Below are 19,657 nucleotides of genomic sequence, written 5' to 3'. Positions count from 1 at the left end.
TAATAGTCAATTTAGAAAAATGCAAGAAAAGGATTTGAATAGATTCTTGTATATTTTAAACAAAATCACATAATGTAATCTTTGTAATGCGACTGTGGAGAGTAACTGTTGTTCAACTTTTTGAGACTAAATTTACTCAAACGATGAGTGACAGAATACTGTTTTACATTTCATAAGAGCCTTAAATACATTGGGATGTTCTCCTTCATTCACCCTCATTGATGCAGGATGGTAATTTGAACCAATTGTAAACAGTAGGTTTGTTAAGAAACTTAGCTACAGGCATTTCTAAAGAGAGAGAATAACAAACCTGTGTTCGTAAAGCAACTTATCACATCCTCTGTCTCAAACCATGTAACAGGCAATAGATCGCTTCTGAAGTATAGTCAATATTGCTGCATAGGGAGCTATGGTAGCCAATTTCTGCACAAGATCCAAAAAACGACAAATGAATGAATTGTCAGCCTGTGATTGGTGCTGTTGGTTGAGGGATAAATGTTGCCAGGCTACTGAGAGTAGCCCTTGGGATTTTTGTGTTGATATTTACAGCTTTACATCAGCAACCAGACATTCATAAATAATTTTTCCTTGAATATGTTTTCAATAGTTCTCAAATCCCTTGCAGATTCTTTCTTCACTAAGCTTATTCAATAATTCAAATTGCAGTAATGCAATACCTTCAATTAAGTATTGCATTATGGTGAGTACACCTGAAATAATGCTTTCTGAAATTAATCAAACAGAGCATCCGCAAAGCTTGTTTCTTACAAGCCACGTGAAACTAGTTTATTGTATAAATTTGTCTCAGATACAGATGAAAATCCAATCATCCACTTGTGCCTCTAAATACAGATAATTAGTTACGTCAAAGATTTAAAAGGGACTAAATTCTCAATAACTGTGCACAGAGAATATAGTAATCTGTTAAGTATGGTTATTTACTACGATTGGGAGAAAAGTAATGTATCGCTGTATATCTTGTTTTAAATGCATTTTTTTCTTGAAATGATTTGCTTGAGATGAGCATTTGGGATCTTGGGTATATGATGAACTTCATGTGTTAACTTGACTGGACATAGTTGTTAACTGTTTGTTATTAATTAACTGTTAAGTGCTTCGCAATTTTTTATAACAAACTTACACCACAGTGGCATGAAATAATTACCCCTGTCTGTAGATGCTACATAATTGTGAAAAATATTAGTAATATGGCCTCATAACCTAAGTGATTAAAGAGCAAAGCATTTCTAGAAAGTGGAAGATTTTCAGTGTTAAATAAGTGAGCAAGCTGAGTTGTTTTGCATATTAGGAAGTTGCTTTACGCTAGGGTGCTGTCAGGGCTCCTTAGTGTTAAAATTTTTGGGTGAACAGTAGTGACTTCAGTGAAACTGCATTAAGGAAAGCATATCCCCAGGATTTTTTTCTTTGCTTTCAAAATGGATTATCTTTAGCTACAGTTGTTTGTTTTACATCCACCAGAGAGATTTGTCTGGACATTTTCTGTTGGTGAGATGCCATACCTGGTTTTGAAGTTGTTACTGGAATCATCAATGGCAGACTACACTGATAAAAGCTTGATGTAAATTGTCACTTGTGAATTCATTCTTCTGTTGGATACTAACCTTTCCTCATATGGACGTACAGATGAAAGCTGGATACTCACAAGACTGGAATGTCATTCAGTTCTGTTACTGACAAGTGTGCAGTTTGGTGTCACCTCACTATAAAAGGCTTTAACAGTCCTAAACTAATCTTATGCAGATAAGACTAGTGCTAATTTGATCAACCGTGAAAGCTTTCTGCAGCATCAGCCAGTAACTGTGTTGGAGGAATGTGCACTTGACATAATTATCTGATGTAGTGAGCACTTGAATGCCAAAATATTGTCAGAAATCAGAGTCTATTAAAGTTTTGGCTTGTAGATAACAAGGATTTCAGAGTTCATAAAAGTGCACTTGTTTGACCTTTGCAAGTACAAGTGGATTCAAGTTTTTTTTCCATTGAAGCTATACTGGATTATTGAAGTTAGTTATCTGCATTTGCTTTTTGGTATTTTAAGCTATGTGCCCACAGTCTCTCAGATTCCTTCGTGTCTGGTTCCAGAAGGCAAGCTCTGTTTGATCAAATTATTATTTCATTTGAAAAAAATGGAGAACTTTTTAAAAGGAATACAAAGGAAAATGTTATGTTTCAGTTAAGTTTTTCACCATGTTTGTGTTTGGCTTCTGAACTGTGAAAATTGTTCATTCTATCTATATGAAAAGTCTAAATTAGAAAAGTATCCACACTAAATACCACTGCAGCAATGTGTAAATCTGCTTGAATCAATTGATGGAAAATGCAATGATAGTTGCTTTTACAGTGAAGGTACTTCAGGCTAAATAATCATGACACAGGCAGTCAGTGATATCACTTCCTGCAGAGCTGCAGTGTTCATAGTTATTTCTCACTCACAAGCGCCAAGACATCTAGCATAATGCAAGGGTTTGTCTTTCTTTTGCTGAAACTATACTTAATTACTGTAGTCTGCTGTAAAGCAGCATCTTTCTTTAATTCTACTTTTTGTCCTGACCTTGAAAGTAAGATGCAGGTCTATATGAAAAGGATCATCTTTATTTTACTTTTTGGACTATAATTGCTACTTGTTTTATAGCTGAAAGGGAACAAGTAAGCAATGAGAAAGTCTGTTTCAATTCACAATTGCTATTCTTGAACTTTAAACTCCATAAAGTTGTAAAATTATCCTTAAAGCATGTACTTTCTAGATATATGAATGGTTTGCATGAAGTGAAGCTGGTTCTTGATAATGCTAGTAAATGTTTTCTTTGGAGAGAAAATGAGTGACTTTCTTTAGTGGTAGATGTGATGTATTCTGTAGTCACTTTATATACCTTGTTTTCGCAACCCATTAAGTAATTAGTTTATGTTACATTCGTATCAGAGTAAAAATAAGCTGTTGTGAAGAGATATGCATTCTGCTATGCAAATACATGGCTTCTAAATCTGATCACCTACTAAATTCTTTGTCAGAAGTTACTGCAGTGTGAATATTAGTGGTGATTTCAGAGCTGCACTGGAAAAATAGATGTTGTCATTAATGCTAACCTCATAGAATCACCTGCCTGTTGCAGTCTGTTTCCAGAAAAAAAACTTCACTGTGCTGACGTATTTCAGGTCCTACCTCACTCCTGTCCGAGATGAGGAAGCAGAATCGCAGAGAAAAGCTCGATCCAGGCAGGCCAGGCAGACAAGGAGATCAACACAGGTCAGTGACGTTACAGAATTTTAGCATTTAATCATTAAAAGTTAGAAATTGATTCTGCTCAAGTGGTCAATGTCCTAAAGTTAGAATTATTTGGATTCTTACTCCTGATCCATTACCAATTGGAAAAAAATACACAAACACAATCGCTTGTATCATGCGATACAGATGTGGCTATTTTACAACTTTAATTGGATTGTTGATGATTTTGTATTTTGTTACGAAAGGAAGAATTGAACTTGGTGAAAATAATAATTCAATTTTTTTCCCCAACTATTGTACTATTCTTATGACTTGAATCCAAATCTGTCGATCTGGATACTGATTAGGAAAAAAGTAAAACGAATTATTTATTTGAAACTTTTTATGGTATATCAACAAATGCAAAAGTAGAAATTTCCATATAATGAGAATTTTAAAATGTAAGGAATAACTAATTATCCTTCCAAGATTATTTTTAAAAAATTTTTAACAAATGAATTCAGGCTCTTCCGCATAATTATTCAGATTTATTTGAGGTTCATTTTCATCCATGCTACTCCTTGCTCTTAACTCTGACGACTCCTGAATGAATAAGCATTTAATTTACTTTATAAATGCTAAAACTGACTTTGAAAACCTATGTTATATTTGACCTCTGGACATTTGTCTGCATGCCTAAAGTGTGGCTACTGACGATCACGCTGATCTTTATGGTCAAGAACTCTAAATTGAGTTGCAGATTTCAACCTCATCAGCGTTTAGATCATCATGGCTTGTCTGTTGACTGAGTCAAGCAGTTAAGTTTACAATTTACTAAATTTTCAAGTTAGGTTTTTAAACACAAAAAATGAACATACATAGAACTGCATACATACTTATGCAGTTGAGACTTGGAGCTGCAAAAATGTAAACTTACTTTATATCAAGAGATTAAAGTAAAATCTTTCGCAAGTACTTAACATTGGCAACAAGAACTGTTCGACCGATTTCAAAACATAAACACACAGTTGTGTTTGCACTGTAATTAAAAGTATAGATTTCTCAGCTGTCACAAACTTAATTACCATTATTGCCACTTGAAAGGCCAACTTATTACTGCATAAAGATTTCTAAATTGGCGAAATATGAATTAATTCATTACCAAAAAGATACATGTAAGTAAATTCTGAACTATTTTCACAGTTTTTGTAAGGACCGTGTCATTTTATGCCTTTTTTAATTGTCCTGTGAAATTACTACCTCCGAATTACGATTAGTTTTGTACCAAAAATGCCCTTCAATGGTGAGATGGTATTAACTAAGAACTATCCTTTTGTAAAATTTAACATGGAATAAGGGTACTTAAGCTCATTTGACATGAAGGCATTTGCAGCTAGTGGAAAACCTTGATATTGGCAATACAGAAACATGGCTGAGTTGAAGGTGGGGAAGAGATGGAGCTATAATGGTATAGAATATTGCAGCAGAATTTACCTGTGAAGTTGAGAGTGTTTGTGAAGTATAGCTGAATAGAACAAGCGAGGGAAAAATGGGTAGAAATTAGAATTAGAAATTGGCAACAAACCAATTAGTAATGGCTACTACCTGCTTACAACAATAAAAGCTGTTGGGCAGTAGAAGCTTCAGTAATTTTTGATGTGATGACCTAGAATGGAAGCAGTTAAGTGAACAGACCAATTACAACACAGGAAGAATAACAGTACCAACAGCTTTGCAGGAGGAATCACCAGAATAATAGGGTTTAAAAGATTAAATTATGAGGACAGGTTGCATAAATTTGTATTCACTTGCATTTATACGGTTAAAGACTGATGTTATTAAGGTGGCTTAAGTGGTAAAATTTGATAGGTTAGAGGGAGAGAAACAATTTCCTCTGGTAGGGAAATTCAGAACAAGGGAGTTCAATCTTAGATATGTGCTGTTAGATGTGATTCCACGACTGGGCAGCACTAACAATCCTGAATGTTCTAATAGCTACACTTATAACCAATTTAAGATAGTCAATTGAGCTCATAACGTGGCTCATTTATACTTGCTAGAAGTGACATACTATATAATCATACACTGTACCCACTGACGTACAATGGCTCCTTGTCAAGCAATGTCTTGATTTTAAGACTCACGTCCTTGTTTTCAAATCCCTCCAAGGCCTCCTCCCACCCTATCTTTGTAATCTCTGCCAATCCCACAGTCCTCCAAGATACCTGTGCTCCCCTAATTCCTGCCTTTTGTGCTTCCCGATTTTAATCACTCTATCGTTAGTGGCTGCTCCTTCAGTTGCCTACGTTCAAGCTCTGGAAGGTCCACCATACACGTCTCTGCACCTCCACCTCACTTTCCTCCTAAAACCTACCTTGTTGACCAAACTTTTGGTCATCTAACCTAATACCACCTCATACTTTATTTTACAATACTTCTGTAGACTGCCTTTGGAAGTTTATTACATTGAAGGCGCTATATAAATACATGTTGTTGGCGCTGGAAGCAATGGCATTGCAGATAATTCTCTGGCTATAACTGGATAGATAAGAATAAAAGCAGATGAATGCACCCAGCTGGACATTGATGGAGAAGCATTGGAAAAAGATTGTGTGATCAACCATACCAAGAAACGAGGAAGGAAGGGCAGAGGGGGTCAAAGGTAGGTTTTTTAAGAAGTGTAGTGATGATGCAGATTTGCAGGATGCAGTGGGATAGCACCCAAGGAGAGCAAATTGTTAGCAGTATCAGCTAACATGGCAGCCCAAAAGGGAAGTTGGGTGCTAAGTTTTGTGGGAATAGGGTCGAGAGAGCAGGAGGTGAGCCTCAGACAAGGAAGGTGAGCTCAGAAAAGGCATGAGTGAAGATAGAAAAAATAGAGAAAGATGTGAGTTCAGGTCCAGGGTAAGGGAAGAATCTTGGAGGAAATATGGCCTGGTGGGTTGGGGGAAGGGAGGGAAGTGATAGAGGCAGTTGATTGGATGTTCTTGATCTTAGTGACAAAAACTCACACTTGTTGAAAATGAGGGTTGTGGAGGCTTGAAAGGGGCTTTAGAAGATAGCTTGTAATGGAGGAGCGATACCGGGGCTTTTCTTTGCAATTCAGGTGATTCTGGAAGGGTGAGCAGCTTTGGCATACCAGAGCAGGACCCAATATTACTACTTGTGATCCAACCTGGTCTGGTAGTGAATAGCTAAGCCAGTTGTCCATAGTATCCATTCAAATTTGCATCCCTTGGACTTAAGTGTACAGAGATGAAGACCAGTCCAAACGGAGTATCCAGAGAGAGTAAGTGGATTGGAAGAGGGTATTTCCAAGGGACTGCGAAGGAAGCAGGGTTGGAAGGGAGAAGGAGATGTGGCTGGAGAGAGATGCAAGGAAGACATTATGATCCTGTTAGGAACCATTAACATGTAAAGAAATCCACACATCAAGTAATTAACTGAAAGAACGATGTCATGATTTCACTTTTTTAACAAAACAAATTTTATTGTATATATAAAGAGAAATTAAATAAAACAAGCAGAACTCACTTAACACTATAGCTAATAAAGACTTATGCTATAAATTTGATTCTACTTCCCCTGCCCCCACCTTCAAACCCCCTTGCCTAGAGTTTTCTTATCTTAATAAATCTTGAAAGTTCATTCCATTTTCCTGATACCAACCCAAAAGGTATATCAAAGCCCTCTGGAATTTACTTCTTCAGTTTTTCAGTTATTTTCCAAGATACAATGTTTCATCGGGATCCTTCTGTTAGCTTTTGGCAAGAGAGCCTCCACCCTTCCTTTAAAACCGCAAGACTCTGGATTCCACAGCTCAAGCACGGACCTCCCTGCGACTTCTGTGCAGTGGCTTAAAACATTAGAAAACTTTGGTTTCCAATAACCCGCTGCTATAGTTTCATACTGCAACCAAGCTGATCACATCAAGAACTCCAACTGCATCAATGTTAACTGGCTTTAACTGAAGATTACTATAGATTTCTTCCTTTTGCTTCCAGCTAAATAAATGTTCCAGACATTTCTCCCCTTACCAACTTGCCTTATACTGAATACCAGCTCCCAATTGCAAGCTGCGCCATGGGCAACAGATCTAGCATTTACTCTATTGGCCTGACTTTACCTCTCAACTTCCAAGCAGCTACAAACTACATAAGACCCAAACCTGACAGTCTCTCAGCTGCTTTTCCGAGCATCAACCAGTCTTTCCTGCTGGCTGTGCCCTAATTGAATTCACAGAGATAAATAGAGCATCGCACTAGCTCTACCCATCTCCATGGCAATGTGACACAGATGGTCTGTTCCCAGATAAAAATATAAACTGAATTCCAAAGCTTTCCTTAATTCTGGGAAATCACAAGAATAACTTATCCTTTGCTGGAATAAATGCAAATGTCTCCAGTTCTTAGCCCAGTAAGCCCACCTGCTGCTTTATGATCTTGCCTTTCTAATTGTTAATCTCTCAAGTCAACATGGCCCCAATCTTTGTGGTGTAATAAACTCCAAGCTTCTTTGAATTACATTTATTTCAGGGCTGCTTATCGGTTTCTTCACCATGATTTTCCATTTAACTTACATTTACCACTTTAACCTCCAAACTAAAAGTTATATTCTAAAGCATATGAATTGCAAATTAGGTATTTGCAACAACAACAGAAATGGTGTGTGATTGGCATGATGGAACAAGTGAGGCCATGTGAGATGGCCAAGTCAAAGGGGTGGCTGCGAATATAGGCTGGAGAGTTTATATAGGGGGCAACATTAAGGGAGGGCAAGAGGGCAGTGAACTGGAGAGAGAGCATGATGAATTCAGATGGAGATTGAAATCACTGAGGATGTAAAATTATCCAGTGCAGAGACTAAGGGAGGAAAGCAGTGAAGATATTAGTCAGAACACTTTTTATCACATTTGGGTACAGCAGAGAACGAGAATTTTAACTGAGAGGGGTGGAGCAAGATGCTCAAAGGAGGGAAAAATGCCAAAGGAGTAAAGGAACAGGCCAAGGTGTGATTTGATGAGGGCCATACCATCACTGTGTTTTTCTTGGGGCAAGTGATGGAATGTACAACTAGGTTGGGAGGCTTCACTTAATGGAAGTTATCATCACCATCAGCTAGGTTTCCGTCAAGCCCATGATGTTGATGCAATCATCCACAGTAAACTCCTGAATGGCAAGAACCTTGTTCAAATGAGTGGACGTACTGGAGGAAGATGTAGTGATGTGGCAGTATCCACAGGGGCAGCATTAGAGGGGTAGAGTTGGACAGAGGAGATTGGCAAGATGAACCCCCAGTAGGCACGCTGGGCAGAACAGTTGACGAGTGAAGAGCATGTGGCATTTGGGGGTTGATGTGTGTAAGGAGGCAGTTAAGAATTCTTCATGGACCCTATGGAGGATGACAAGGGAGGCATTGAAGGAAGCAGTCGGCTTATTTAAGAGGGTGGCGATAGAGCAGGGAGGATGAGGAGTTCCATAGGATTGGGTTGTAGGAATTTGAGTGGTAGAGTATCCGAGAGGGGGGGAAATGAAAGGAAGCATGACCACAGGAGAGAGGGCTCCAGAGGGGTAAAGAGAAAAGAAGTTTTTTTAAAAAGTAGAAAAATTAAGTGGAAATAAAATTGAATGCCTTGGATCTGGAGTGGAAGCCAAACAGCGTGTGCAAATGGGCAAGGGGGAAAAACTCAAGTGACTTGTGCAGTAATTATCAGGATACATATACCCTGGCAATAAATGAGAAATCGATAATAAGAGGGAAGTCCAGAGTTAAAATCAGAGGTCTTGTGGTGGGATAAAGTTGACTGAAAAAGTTGAGTCTTTATGAAGCATCGATGAACTGTTCACCAAGTTTGGAGATGATGTGGCAGACAAGTGAAGTCCAGAAGCTATTTGAAGAGCAGGATACACTGATAGAGATATTTCCATAAGAATGAAATTCTAGGAGGTGTGCAGAATTGGTTACAGGGAAGGGAAAAAAAGTGAAGCTGGGCACCACCATATGATCCAGAATCGGCAGAGAATAGAGAAATATATTGTGTCCCAGGAGATTGAATCTGCCACGAACCAGACTGCAGCTGAAGCTATAAAATCAGTAGGCCAATCACATGATCAGTAGGTAACAGCAGCAGTGGAGAATGGGGCTGTCGGCTAGACCAGGTGGTCTCAACCTTTTATTGCTGAGGTACACGCCGCATCTTAAATGTTTCATGAACCTCCTGTAACACAAGTTTTTTTTTGTGTAAAACTGATTATACAATTCAACATACATTTATTGTTTTTGTTTCAACTTGCTGTATAACTTTTGTTGATGCTGAAAACAATTCTGTCAAGATGTGGAGATCTAAACTCATAAACCTGCAGTAGAAGGATTCCCTCTGCTCCATTTACTTAGCCCACATTTGAGCTATGAGGTAGATTTCAAGAAAAGAGGAAGCTTTTTCAGAGGGTAAAAGTAAACTGTAATTGAGTAACAGAGACTGAGAATCAACCCCTAGATGAAGGTAAAAACAAAAAACTACTGTGGATGCTGGAAATCCAAAACAAAAACAGAATTACCTGGAAAAACTCAGCAGGTCTGGCAGCATCGGCGGAGAAGAGTTGACGTTTCGAGTCCTGATGACCCTTCAGCAGAACTGAGTGAAGTTAGGAGAGGGCTGAAATATAAGCTGGTTTAAGGTCGGTGGGGGGAGAGAAGTTGTGGGGGGGTGTGGTTGTAGGGACAATCAAGCAGTGATAGGAGCAGATAATCAAAAGATGTTACAGACAAAGGAACAGGGAGATGTTAACGGTGATGATATTATCTAAGAGAATGTGCTAATTAAGAATGGATGGCAGGACACTCAAAGTACAGCTCTAATGGGGGTGGGGTAGAAAGACTGACAGGGTATTATAGTTATAGATTTAAAAATAATGGAAATAGGTGGAAAAGAAAAATCTATATAAATTAATGGAAAAAACAAAAGGGAGGGGGAAGAAACTGAAATGGGGGTGGGGATGGGGGAGGGAGTTTAAGATCTAAAGTTGTTGAATTCAGTATTCAGCCCGGAAGGCTGTAAAGTGCCTAGTCGGAAGATGAGGTGCTGTTCCTCCAGTTTGCGTTGGGCTTCACTGGAACAATGCAGCAAGCCAAGGACAGACATGTGGGCAAGAGAGCAGGGTGGAGTGTTAAAATGGCAAGCGACAGGGAGGTTTGGGTCTTTCTTGCGGACAGACCGCAGATGTTCTGCAAAGCGGTCGCCCAGTTTGCGTTTGGTCTCTCCAATGTAGAGGAGACCGCATTGGGAGCAACGAATGCAGTAGACTAAGTTAGGGGAAATGCAAGTGAAATGCTGCTTCACTTGAAAGGAGTGTTTGGGCCCTTGGACAGTGAGGAGAGAGGAAGTGAAGGGGCAGGTGTTGCATCTTCTGTGTGGGCATGGGGAGGTGCCATAGGTGGGGGTTGAGGAGTAGGGGGTGATGGAGGAGTGGACCAGGGTGTCCCGGAGGGAACGATCCCTACGGAATGCCGCCAGGGGGGGTGAAGGGAACATGTGTTTGGTGGTGGCATCATGCTGGAGTTGGCGGAAATGGCAGAGGATGATCCTTTGAATGCAGAGGCTGGTGGGGTGATAAGTGAGGACAAGGGGGACCCTATCATGTTTCTGGGAGGGAGGAGAAGGCGTGAGGGCGGATGCGCGGGAGATGGGCCGGACACGGTTCAGGGCCCTGTCAATGACTGTGGGTGGAAAACTTCGGTTAAGGAAGAAGGAGGGCATGTCAGAGGAACTGTTTTTGAAGGTAGTGTCATCAGAACAGATGTGATGGAGGCGAAGGAACTGAGAGAATGGGATGGAGTCCTTACAGGAAGCGGGGTGTGAGGAGCTGTAGTCGAGGTAGCTGTGGGAGTCGGTAGGCTTGTAATGGATATTGGTGGACAGTCTATCATCAGAAATTGAGACAGAGAGTTCAAGGAAGGGAAGGGAAGTGTCAGAGATGGACCATGTGAAAATGATGGAGGGGTGGAGATTGGAAGCAAAACTAATAAATTTTTCCAGGTCCCGACGAGAGCATGAAGCCACACCGAAGTAATCATCGATGTACCGCAGAAAGAGTTGTGGGAGGGGGCCGGAGTAGGACTGGAACAAGGAATGTTCCACATACTCCATAAAGAGACAGGCATAGCTGGGGCCTATACGGGTACACATAGCCACACCTTTATCTACACCTCCATCCCCCACCAGGATGGTCTGAGGGCCCTTAGCTTCTTTCTTGAACAGAGGCCCGAACAATCCCCATCCACCACTACTCTCTGTCTGGCTGAACTTGTTCTCAAACTGAACAATTTCTCCTTTAACTCCTCCCACTTCCTCCAAATAAAAGGTGTGGCTATGGATACCCGCATGGGCCCCAGCTATGCCTGTCTCTTTATGGGGTATGTGGAACATTTCTTGTTCCAGTCCTACTCCGGCCCCCTCCCACAACTCTTTCTCCGGTACATCGATGATTACTTCGGTGTGGCTTCATGCTCTCGTCGGGACCTGGAAAAATTTATTAATTTTGCTTCCAATCTCCACTCCTCCATCATTTTCACATGGTCCATCTCTGACACTTCCCTTCCCTTCCTTGACCTCTCTGTCTCAATTTCTGGTGATAGACTGTCCACCAATATCCATTACAAGCCTACCGACTCCCACAGCTACCTCGACTACAGCTCCTCACACCCCGCTTCCTGTAAGGACTCCATCCCATTCTCTCAGTTCCTTCGCCTCCGTCGCATCTGTTCTGATGATACTACCTTCAAAAACAGTTCCTCCGACATGTCCTCCTTCTTCCTTAACCGAGGTTTACCACCCACAGTCGTTGACAGGGCCCTCAACCGTGTCCGGCCCATCTCCCGCGCATCCCCCCTCGCGCCTTCTCCCTCCCAGAAACATGATAGGGTCCCCCTTGTCCTCACTTATCACCCCACCAGCCTCCGCATTCAAAGGATCATCCTCCGCCAACTCCAGCATGATGCCACCACCAAACACATGTTCCCTTCACCGCCCCTGGCAGCATTCTGTAGGGATCGTTCCCTCCGGGACACCCTGGTCCACTCCTCCATCACCCCCTACTCCTCAACCCCCACCTATGGCACCTCCCCATGCCCACACAGAAGATGCAACACCTGCCCCTTCACTTCCTCTCTCCTCACTGTCCAAGGGCCCAAACACTCATTTCAAGTGAAGCAGCATTTCACTTGCATTTCCTCTAACTTAGTCTACTGCATTCGTTGCTCCCAATGCGGTCTCCTCTACATTGGAGAGACCAAACGCAAACTGGGCGACTGCTTTGCAGCACACCTGCGGTCTGTCCGCAAGAAAGACCCAAACCTCCCTGTCGCTTGCCATTTTAACACTCCACCCTGCTCTCTTGCCCACATGTCTGTCCTTGGCTTGCTGCATTGTTCCAGTGAAGCTCAACGCAAACTGGAGGAACAGCACCTCATCTTCCGACTAGGCACTTTACAGCCTTCCGGGCTGAATATTGAATTCAACAACTTTAGATCTTAAACTCCCTCCCCATCCCCACCCCCATTTCAGTTTCTTCCCCCTCCCTTTTGTTTTTTCCATTAATTTATATAGATTTTTCTTTTCCACCTATTTCCATTATTTTTAAATCTATAACTATAATACCCTGTCAGTCTTTCTACCCCACCCCCACTAGAGCTGTACCTTGAGTGTCCTGCCATCCATTCTTAATTAGCACATTCTCTTAGATAATATCACCACCTTTAACACCTCCCTATTCCTTTGTCTGTAACATATTTTGATTATCTGCTCCTATCACTGCTTGCTTGTCCCTACAACCACCACCCCCACAACTTCTCTCCCCCCACCGACCATAAACCAGCTTATATTTCAGCCCTCTCCTAACTTCACTCAGTTCTGCTGAAGGGTCATCAGGACTCGAAACGTCAACTCTTCTCCGCCGATGCTGCCAGACCTGCTGAGTTTTTCCAGGTAATTCTGTTTTTGTCCTAGATGAAGGTACTTGTGCTAAGTGCCCTGATACAAGGCTATGCATTTCCCTTGTCATAGTTGGTGGTGAGTTAGCCTGGAAAATGACACTAGATTTAAACATCAAAAACATCAAGATGTCTGATACCCTGCCCGTCAGCCCTGTGTAAACCCCATCCACCAAGCTAAATGAAGGTAGTTGCTTCATCTTGAGGATAACCTTCATTGTGTTACAAACATACGAACAAGGAGCAAAATTAGGCCACTTGGCCCCTCAAGTCTGCTCCACCATTTAATAAGTTAATGGTGGACCTGATAATAACCTGAAACCTGCATCCCACGTACCACTGATAACCTATCACCCCCTTGCTTGCCAAGAATCTATCCACCTCCGTCTGAAAAATATTCAAAGACTCTGCTTCCACCACCACCTTGGGAAGAAGGTTCCAAAGACTCATGACCCTCTGAGTGAAAAAATTTTGCCTCTTCTCTATTTTAAATGGACGACCCCTAGTTCTAGATTCTCCCACAAGAGGAAGCATCCTCTCCACATCCACCCTGTCAAGTCCCCTCAGGATCTTATATGTTTCGATCAAGTTGCTTCTTACTCTTCTAAACTCCAGCGGATATAAGCCTAGTCTGTCCAATCATTCCTTAAGACAACCCATTCCAGATATTAGTCTGATAAACCTTATCTGAAGTGCTTCCAATGTATTTAATTCCTCCTTTAAATAAGGTGATCAATACTGTACACAGTACTCCAAGTATGGTCTAACTAGTGCCCTGTACAACTGAAGCATAACCTCCTTACTTCTGTGTTCAATTCCCCTCGCAATGAATGATAACATTCTATTAGCTTCCCTAATTACTTGCTGTACTTGCATACTAGCCTATTGTGATTCATGCACTAGGACACCCAGATCGTTCTGCACCTCAGAGCTCTGCAATCTCTCTCCATTTAGATAATGTGCCTCTCTTTTATTCTTCCTGCCAAAATGGACAATTTCACATTTTCCCACATTATACTCCATCTGCCAGATCTTTGCCCACTCACTTAATCCATCTATATTTGTTTGTAGCCTCCTTATGTCCTCTTCACAACTTACTTTCCTGCCTATCTTTGTGTCATTAGCCAATTTGGCAACCATCCCATCAATCCCTTCATCCAAGTCATTTATATAAATTGTAAACAGTTGAGGCCCCAGCACTGATCCCTGTGTCATGGCACTCGTTACATCTTGTCAACGTGAAAAAGACTCATTTATGCTTACTTTCTGCTTCCTGTTAGCCAGCTAATCTTCTATCTGTGGCATTATGAGCTCTTATTTTCCGCAATAACCTTTGATGTAGCACTTTATTAAGTACCTTCTGGAAATCTAAGCACAGTACATCCACTTTATCCCTTTTATCCGCAGCACATGTTACTTCCTTAAAGAACTCCAGTAAGTTGGTTAAACACAATTTCCCTTTCACAAAACCATGTTGACTCTGACTGATGGCCTTGAACTTACCCAAGTGCCCTGCTGTAACAACTTTACTAATAGCTTCTAACATTTCCCCTGCAACAGATGTTAAGCTAATAGTTTCCAGCTTTCTGTCCCCCTCCCTTTTTGAATAATGGAGTTACATTTTCTATCTTCCAACCTATTGAGACCTTCCCTGAATCTAGAGAGTTTTGGAAAATTGAAAGCAATGCATCAACTATCTCACTAGACACTTTTAGGACCCCACGATGAAGTCCATCAGGACCCGGGCTCTTGTCAGCCTGCAGCTCCAACAATTTACTCAGTACCACTTCTCTGTTGACTGTAATTTTCCTGACTTCCTTCCTCCACTTCCATTTCCTGGTTTATAGCTGCTTCTGGGATGGTACTAGTATCCTCTACAGTGAAAACTAATGCAAAATATCTGTTCAACTCATCTGCCATCTCTTTGTTTTCCATTATCAATTCTCCAGACTCATTTTCTATAGGACCAACATTCACTTTGTTAACTCTTATCTTTTTAAAATATTTATAAAAACTCTTACTATCTGTTTTTATGTTTCTGGCTAGCTTTCTCTCATACTCTTTTTTTCCCTCCTTATTAGTCTCTTAGTCATTCTTTGGGCTTTTTCTTATATTCTGTCCAATCACCTGGCCTTCCACCTATCTTTGCACAATTATAAGCTTTTTCTTCAAATTTTATACTATCTTTAACGTTTCTAGTAAACCACGGATGGTGTGACCATCCCTTGGAGTTTTCCTTACTCGTTGGACTGTGCATTCTGAAACATCCCCTTAAGTATTAGCCACTGCATCTATATTGACCTATTCCTTAACCTAACTTGTCAATTCACGATAGCCAGTTCAGCTTTCATGTTCTCATAATTGGCCTTATTTAAATTTAAAAACTTAGTTTCAGACCCACTCCCTTCTTCCTCAAACTGAATGCAAAATTCAATCATCATACGATTGCTGCTACGTAGGGGTACCTTCACTATGAAATCATTACTTATTCCAATCTCATTGCACAATACCAGGCCTAGTACAGCCTGCTCTCTGGTTGGCTCCAGAACATGCTATTTTAAGAAACTATCCTGAAAATATTGTGTATTCCTCGTCTAGGCTATCTTTGCCCATCTGACTTTTCCAGCCTATATGTATTTTCCAATCTATATGTAAATTAAAATCTCCCATGATTATTACTGTGCCTTCCTGACAAGCTCCAATTATTTCTTCCTTTATGCTCAACCCTACTATGTAGTTACTGTACACAACTCCCACAAGTGACTCCTTGCCGTTACCATTTCTCATACCCAAACCGTTTCCACATACTGGTTTCCTGCACTTGGGTCATCTCTCTCTATTGTGCTAATACCATCATTAATAGAACCACCCCTCCACCTTTTCCTCGCTTCCTGTCCTTCCTAAATATCTTGTACCCTTCAATTTTCAGGACCCAATCCATGCCCTCCTGCAGCCATGTCTCCGTAATGGCTATTAAATCATAATTATTTATTTCTATGTGCGCTCTCAGTTCATCTGTTTTGTTTCAAATGCTATGTGCATTCAGATAGAGCTTTTAGTTTTATCCTTTTTTTCTTTTTATAGCCTCTAGTTTCATCTGTGGATTTAATGTTAGATTTGTGCGCTCTATCCCTTCCTGTCACGGTCTGTTTTTCGTTTCCTGTAATAAAACCTTTTTCTTTTGTCTCGTTTCTGCTCTTTGATTTACCACACCTTCCCTCATTTGATCCCTTGCCCCTACTATTTAGTTTAAAATCCTCAATGCATCCCTAGTTATGCGGCTCGCAAAAACACCAGTCCCAGCACGGTTCGGGTGTAGAGAGTCCCAATGGTACAGATCCCACTTTCCCCAGTACTAGTGCCAGTGCTCCACAAAGCGGAACCCACTTCTCCCATACCACTCTTTGAGTCACACATTGATTTCATTAATCTGATTTGTTCTATGCCAATTTGCACGTGGCTCAGGTAATAATCCAGAGATTATGACCTTTGAGGTTCTGCTTCTTAATTTGGTGCCTAAATCCTCATACTGACTATGCAGAACCTCCTCCTTTGCCCTGCCTATGTCATTGGTACCTACATGGACTATGATGACTGGGTCATCTCCCTGCCACTGCAAGTTCCTCTCCAGCCCCGAGCATATGCCAAACACCCTGGCACTGGGCAGGCAACGCAGCCGCCTAGACTCAAGCTCTTTGCTGCAGAGAATGGTGTCAATCCCTCTGACCAAAATATCCCTTACTACCATTACTGAATTATTTGCTCCTCCCACTTGAATGACTTCCTGTGCCACAGTGCCATGGCTAGTTAGCTCATCCACCCTGGAGCCCCCACTCTCATCCAAACAAGCCAAAAAAAACCCTCAAACCTGTTGGACAATTGCAGACGCTCACACTCCTGTGTTCCTGCCCTTTGAGTCCCCTTACTTGCCTCACTCATTGTCTCACTCTCCTGTCCCTGACCAAATCAGAATACCCTGTCCTAAGAGGTTTAACTGCTTCCTGATACAAAGAATCCAGGTAACTTTCCCCCTCCCTGATGCGTCGCAGTGTTTGTAGTTCAGTCTCCAGCTCATAAACTCTGAGCTGGAGCTGCTCATACTTAAAACACTTACTGCAGATGTGCTTGCACTGGATCACACTGGCATCCAGGAGCTCCCACATGCTGCAGCTGTGACGCATCACCTGTCCTGACATCCTTAATGTTTTATATTTTACTATATATATGTGTGTGTTTATATATCCTACAACCAATGGATTAGATCTAAGTTATGCAGCCCTGCCACACCCAGTTGTGAGTGCAGGAATTCACCAAGTCTCCTTAGACAACACCTTCTAAACCCGTGACCACTACCATCTAGAAGGACAAGGGCAGCAGATAGATGGGAACAACAACACCACCTGAAAGTTTCCCTCACTGTCACTCACCATCCTGCCTTGGAAGTATATTGCTGTTACTTCACTGTCGCTGGGTCAAAATCCTGGAACTCCCTAACAGCACTGTGTGTGTACCTACACCATATGCAGTAGTTCAAGAAGGCAGCCTACCACCAATTTCTTAAGGGCGACTATATTGGGCAATAAATGCTGGTCCAGCCAGTGAAGTCCACATCCCATGAATGAACACAAAAAAATGGTGGTGGACAATAGGATCCACAACTATCCCCATCCTCAAAGATGGGGAAGTCCAGCACATTAATGCAAAAGGCAAGGTTGACGCATTTGCAATGATCTTCAGCCTGAAGGGCCAAGTCTTTGATCCATCTCGACCTCATCAGATGCCAGTCATCAGCTGGTTCCATCCACTCCACATAATGTCAAGAAATAGCCGAAGGCACTGGATATTGCAAAGGCTAATGGGCCTTGACAACATTCTGGTAATAGTACTGAAGACTTGTGCTCCAGACCTAGCTGCACCCCTTAGCCAAGCTGTTCCAGTACAGCTACACACTGGCATCTACCTGACAATGTGGAACACTGCCCAGGTATGCCCTGTCCACAAAAAGCAGGACAGATCCAACCCAGCCATTTAACACCCTATCAGCCCACTCTCAATCAACAGCAAAGTGATGGAAGAGGTTGCCAACAGTGCTATCAAGCAGCACTTACTCAGCAATAACCTGCTCATTGATGCTCAGTTTGGGTTCTGCCAGTGCCACTCCTGACCTCATTACAGCCCTAGTTCAAGCAAGGCCAGAAGAGCTGAACTCGAGGTGAGCTGAGAGTGACTGGGCTTAACATCAGGGCAGCATTGGACCCAAGTGTGGCATCAAGGAGCCCAAGCTAACTGAAGCCAATGGGAATCAGAGTGTGGGGGGAGCTCTCCACTGGTTGGAGTCATACTAGCACAAAGGAAGTTGGTTTTGGTTGTTGGAGGTCAATCATCTCAGTCCCAGTCCAGGAATTCCTCAGGGTAGTGTCCTAGGTCCAACCATCTACAGTTGTTTCATCAGTGAATTTAGTCAATCACCTTCCCTCCATGATAAGGTTAGAAGTGGGGATGTTTGCTGATGATTGCGCAATGTTCACTATTCGTGACTCTTCAGGTACACAAGCAGTCCTTGTCCATATGCAGCAAGACCTGGGCAACATTCAGGCAAGGGCTGGCAAGTAACATTCACATCACACAAATGCCAGGCAATGAACAAGAAAGAATCTAACCACCTTACTTTGACATTCAATGGCATTACCATTGCTGAATCCTCCAATATCAACATCCTGGAGGTTAGCATTGAACTGGACTAGCCATATAAATATTGTGGCTACAAAAACAGCTCAGAGGCTGGGAATTCTGCAGCGAGTGACTCACCACTTGACTCCCCAACATTGGTCCACCATTCACAAAGTGCAAATCGGAAATGTGATGGAATACACTCTGCTTTCCTGGATGAGCGCAGCTCTAACAATATTCAAGAAGCTCGACACCACCCCGGACAAAGCTGCCCACTTGATTGGCAACCCATCCACCACCGTCAACATTCACTCCCTCCACCACCAACGCACAGTGGCATCAGTGTGTACCATCTGCAAAATTCAGTGCAGCAACTCAACATGGCTCCTTTGGCAGTACCTTCAAAACCTGCATCCCCTACCGCTGAAAAGGACAGGGGCCACAGATGCATGGTAACACCGCCACCTGCAATTTCCCTCTAAGTTACATACCAACATGACTTGGAACTATATCACTGTTCCCCACTGTTGCTTGGTAAAATCCTGGAACTCCCTCCCTAATGGCACTGTGGGTGTTCCTGCAACACACTGACTGTAGCGGTTCAAGAAGACAGCACACCCACCAACTTCACAAGGGCATTTAGAGCTGGGCAATATGAATTAATAATTTTTTAAAAGTTCCCCTGGGACACTTGGACACATTTGGTCCTTAGCTGCTGGTTTTTGTCAACACCCACCTAAACTCGCTGTAGCCAGGTCAATAGCGTCTATCATGGAT

General features: G+C 42.0%; 1 protein-coding gene across 4 annotated transcripts in view; it reads left to right on the top strand.

The window, feature by feature from the left end:
- LOC144683564 (protein phosphatase 1 regulatory subunit 12A-like) overlaps window positions 1–19,657 on the top strand; it is a 301,353-nt gene that overhangs the window by 173,125 nt on the left and 108,571 nt on the right. For all 4 annotated transcript variants that reach the window (XM_078546708.1, XM_078546707.1, XM_078546709.1 and 1 more), the window contains one exon: window positions 3,175–3,265. In XM_078546708.1, the coding sequence (XP_078402834.1) occupies window positions 3,175–3,265 (91 nt within the window). The remainder of the gene's footprint in view (window positions 1–3,174; window positions 3,266–19,657) is intronic.

The sequence above is a fragment of the Cetorhinus maximus genome, chromosome 8, assembly GCF_964194155.1.
Source record: "Cetorhinus maximus chromosome 8, sCetMax3.hap1.1, whole genome shotgun sequence".
NCBI classification, from domain to species: Eukaryota; Metazoa; Chordata; class Chondrichthyes; order Lamniformes; family Cetorhinidae; genus Cetorhinus; species Cetorhinus maximus.
Note: the sequence above shows the minus strand (reverse complement) of the source record. Positions and strands in the feature narration are given on the sequence as shown.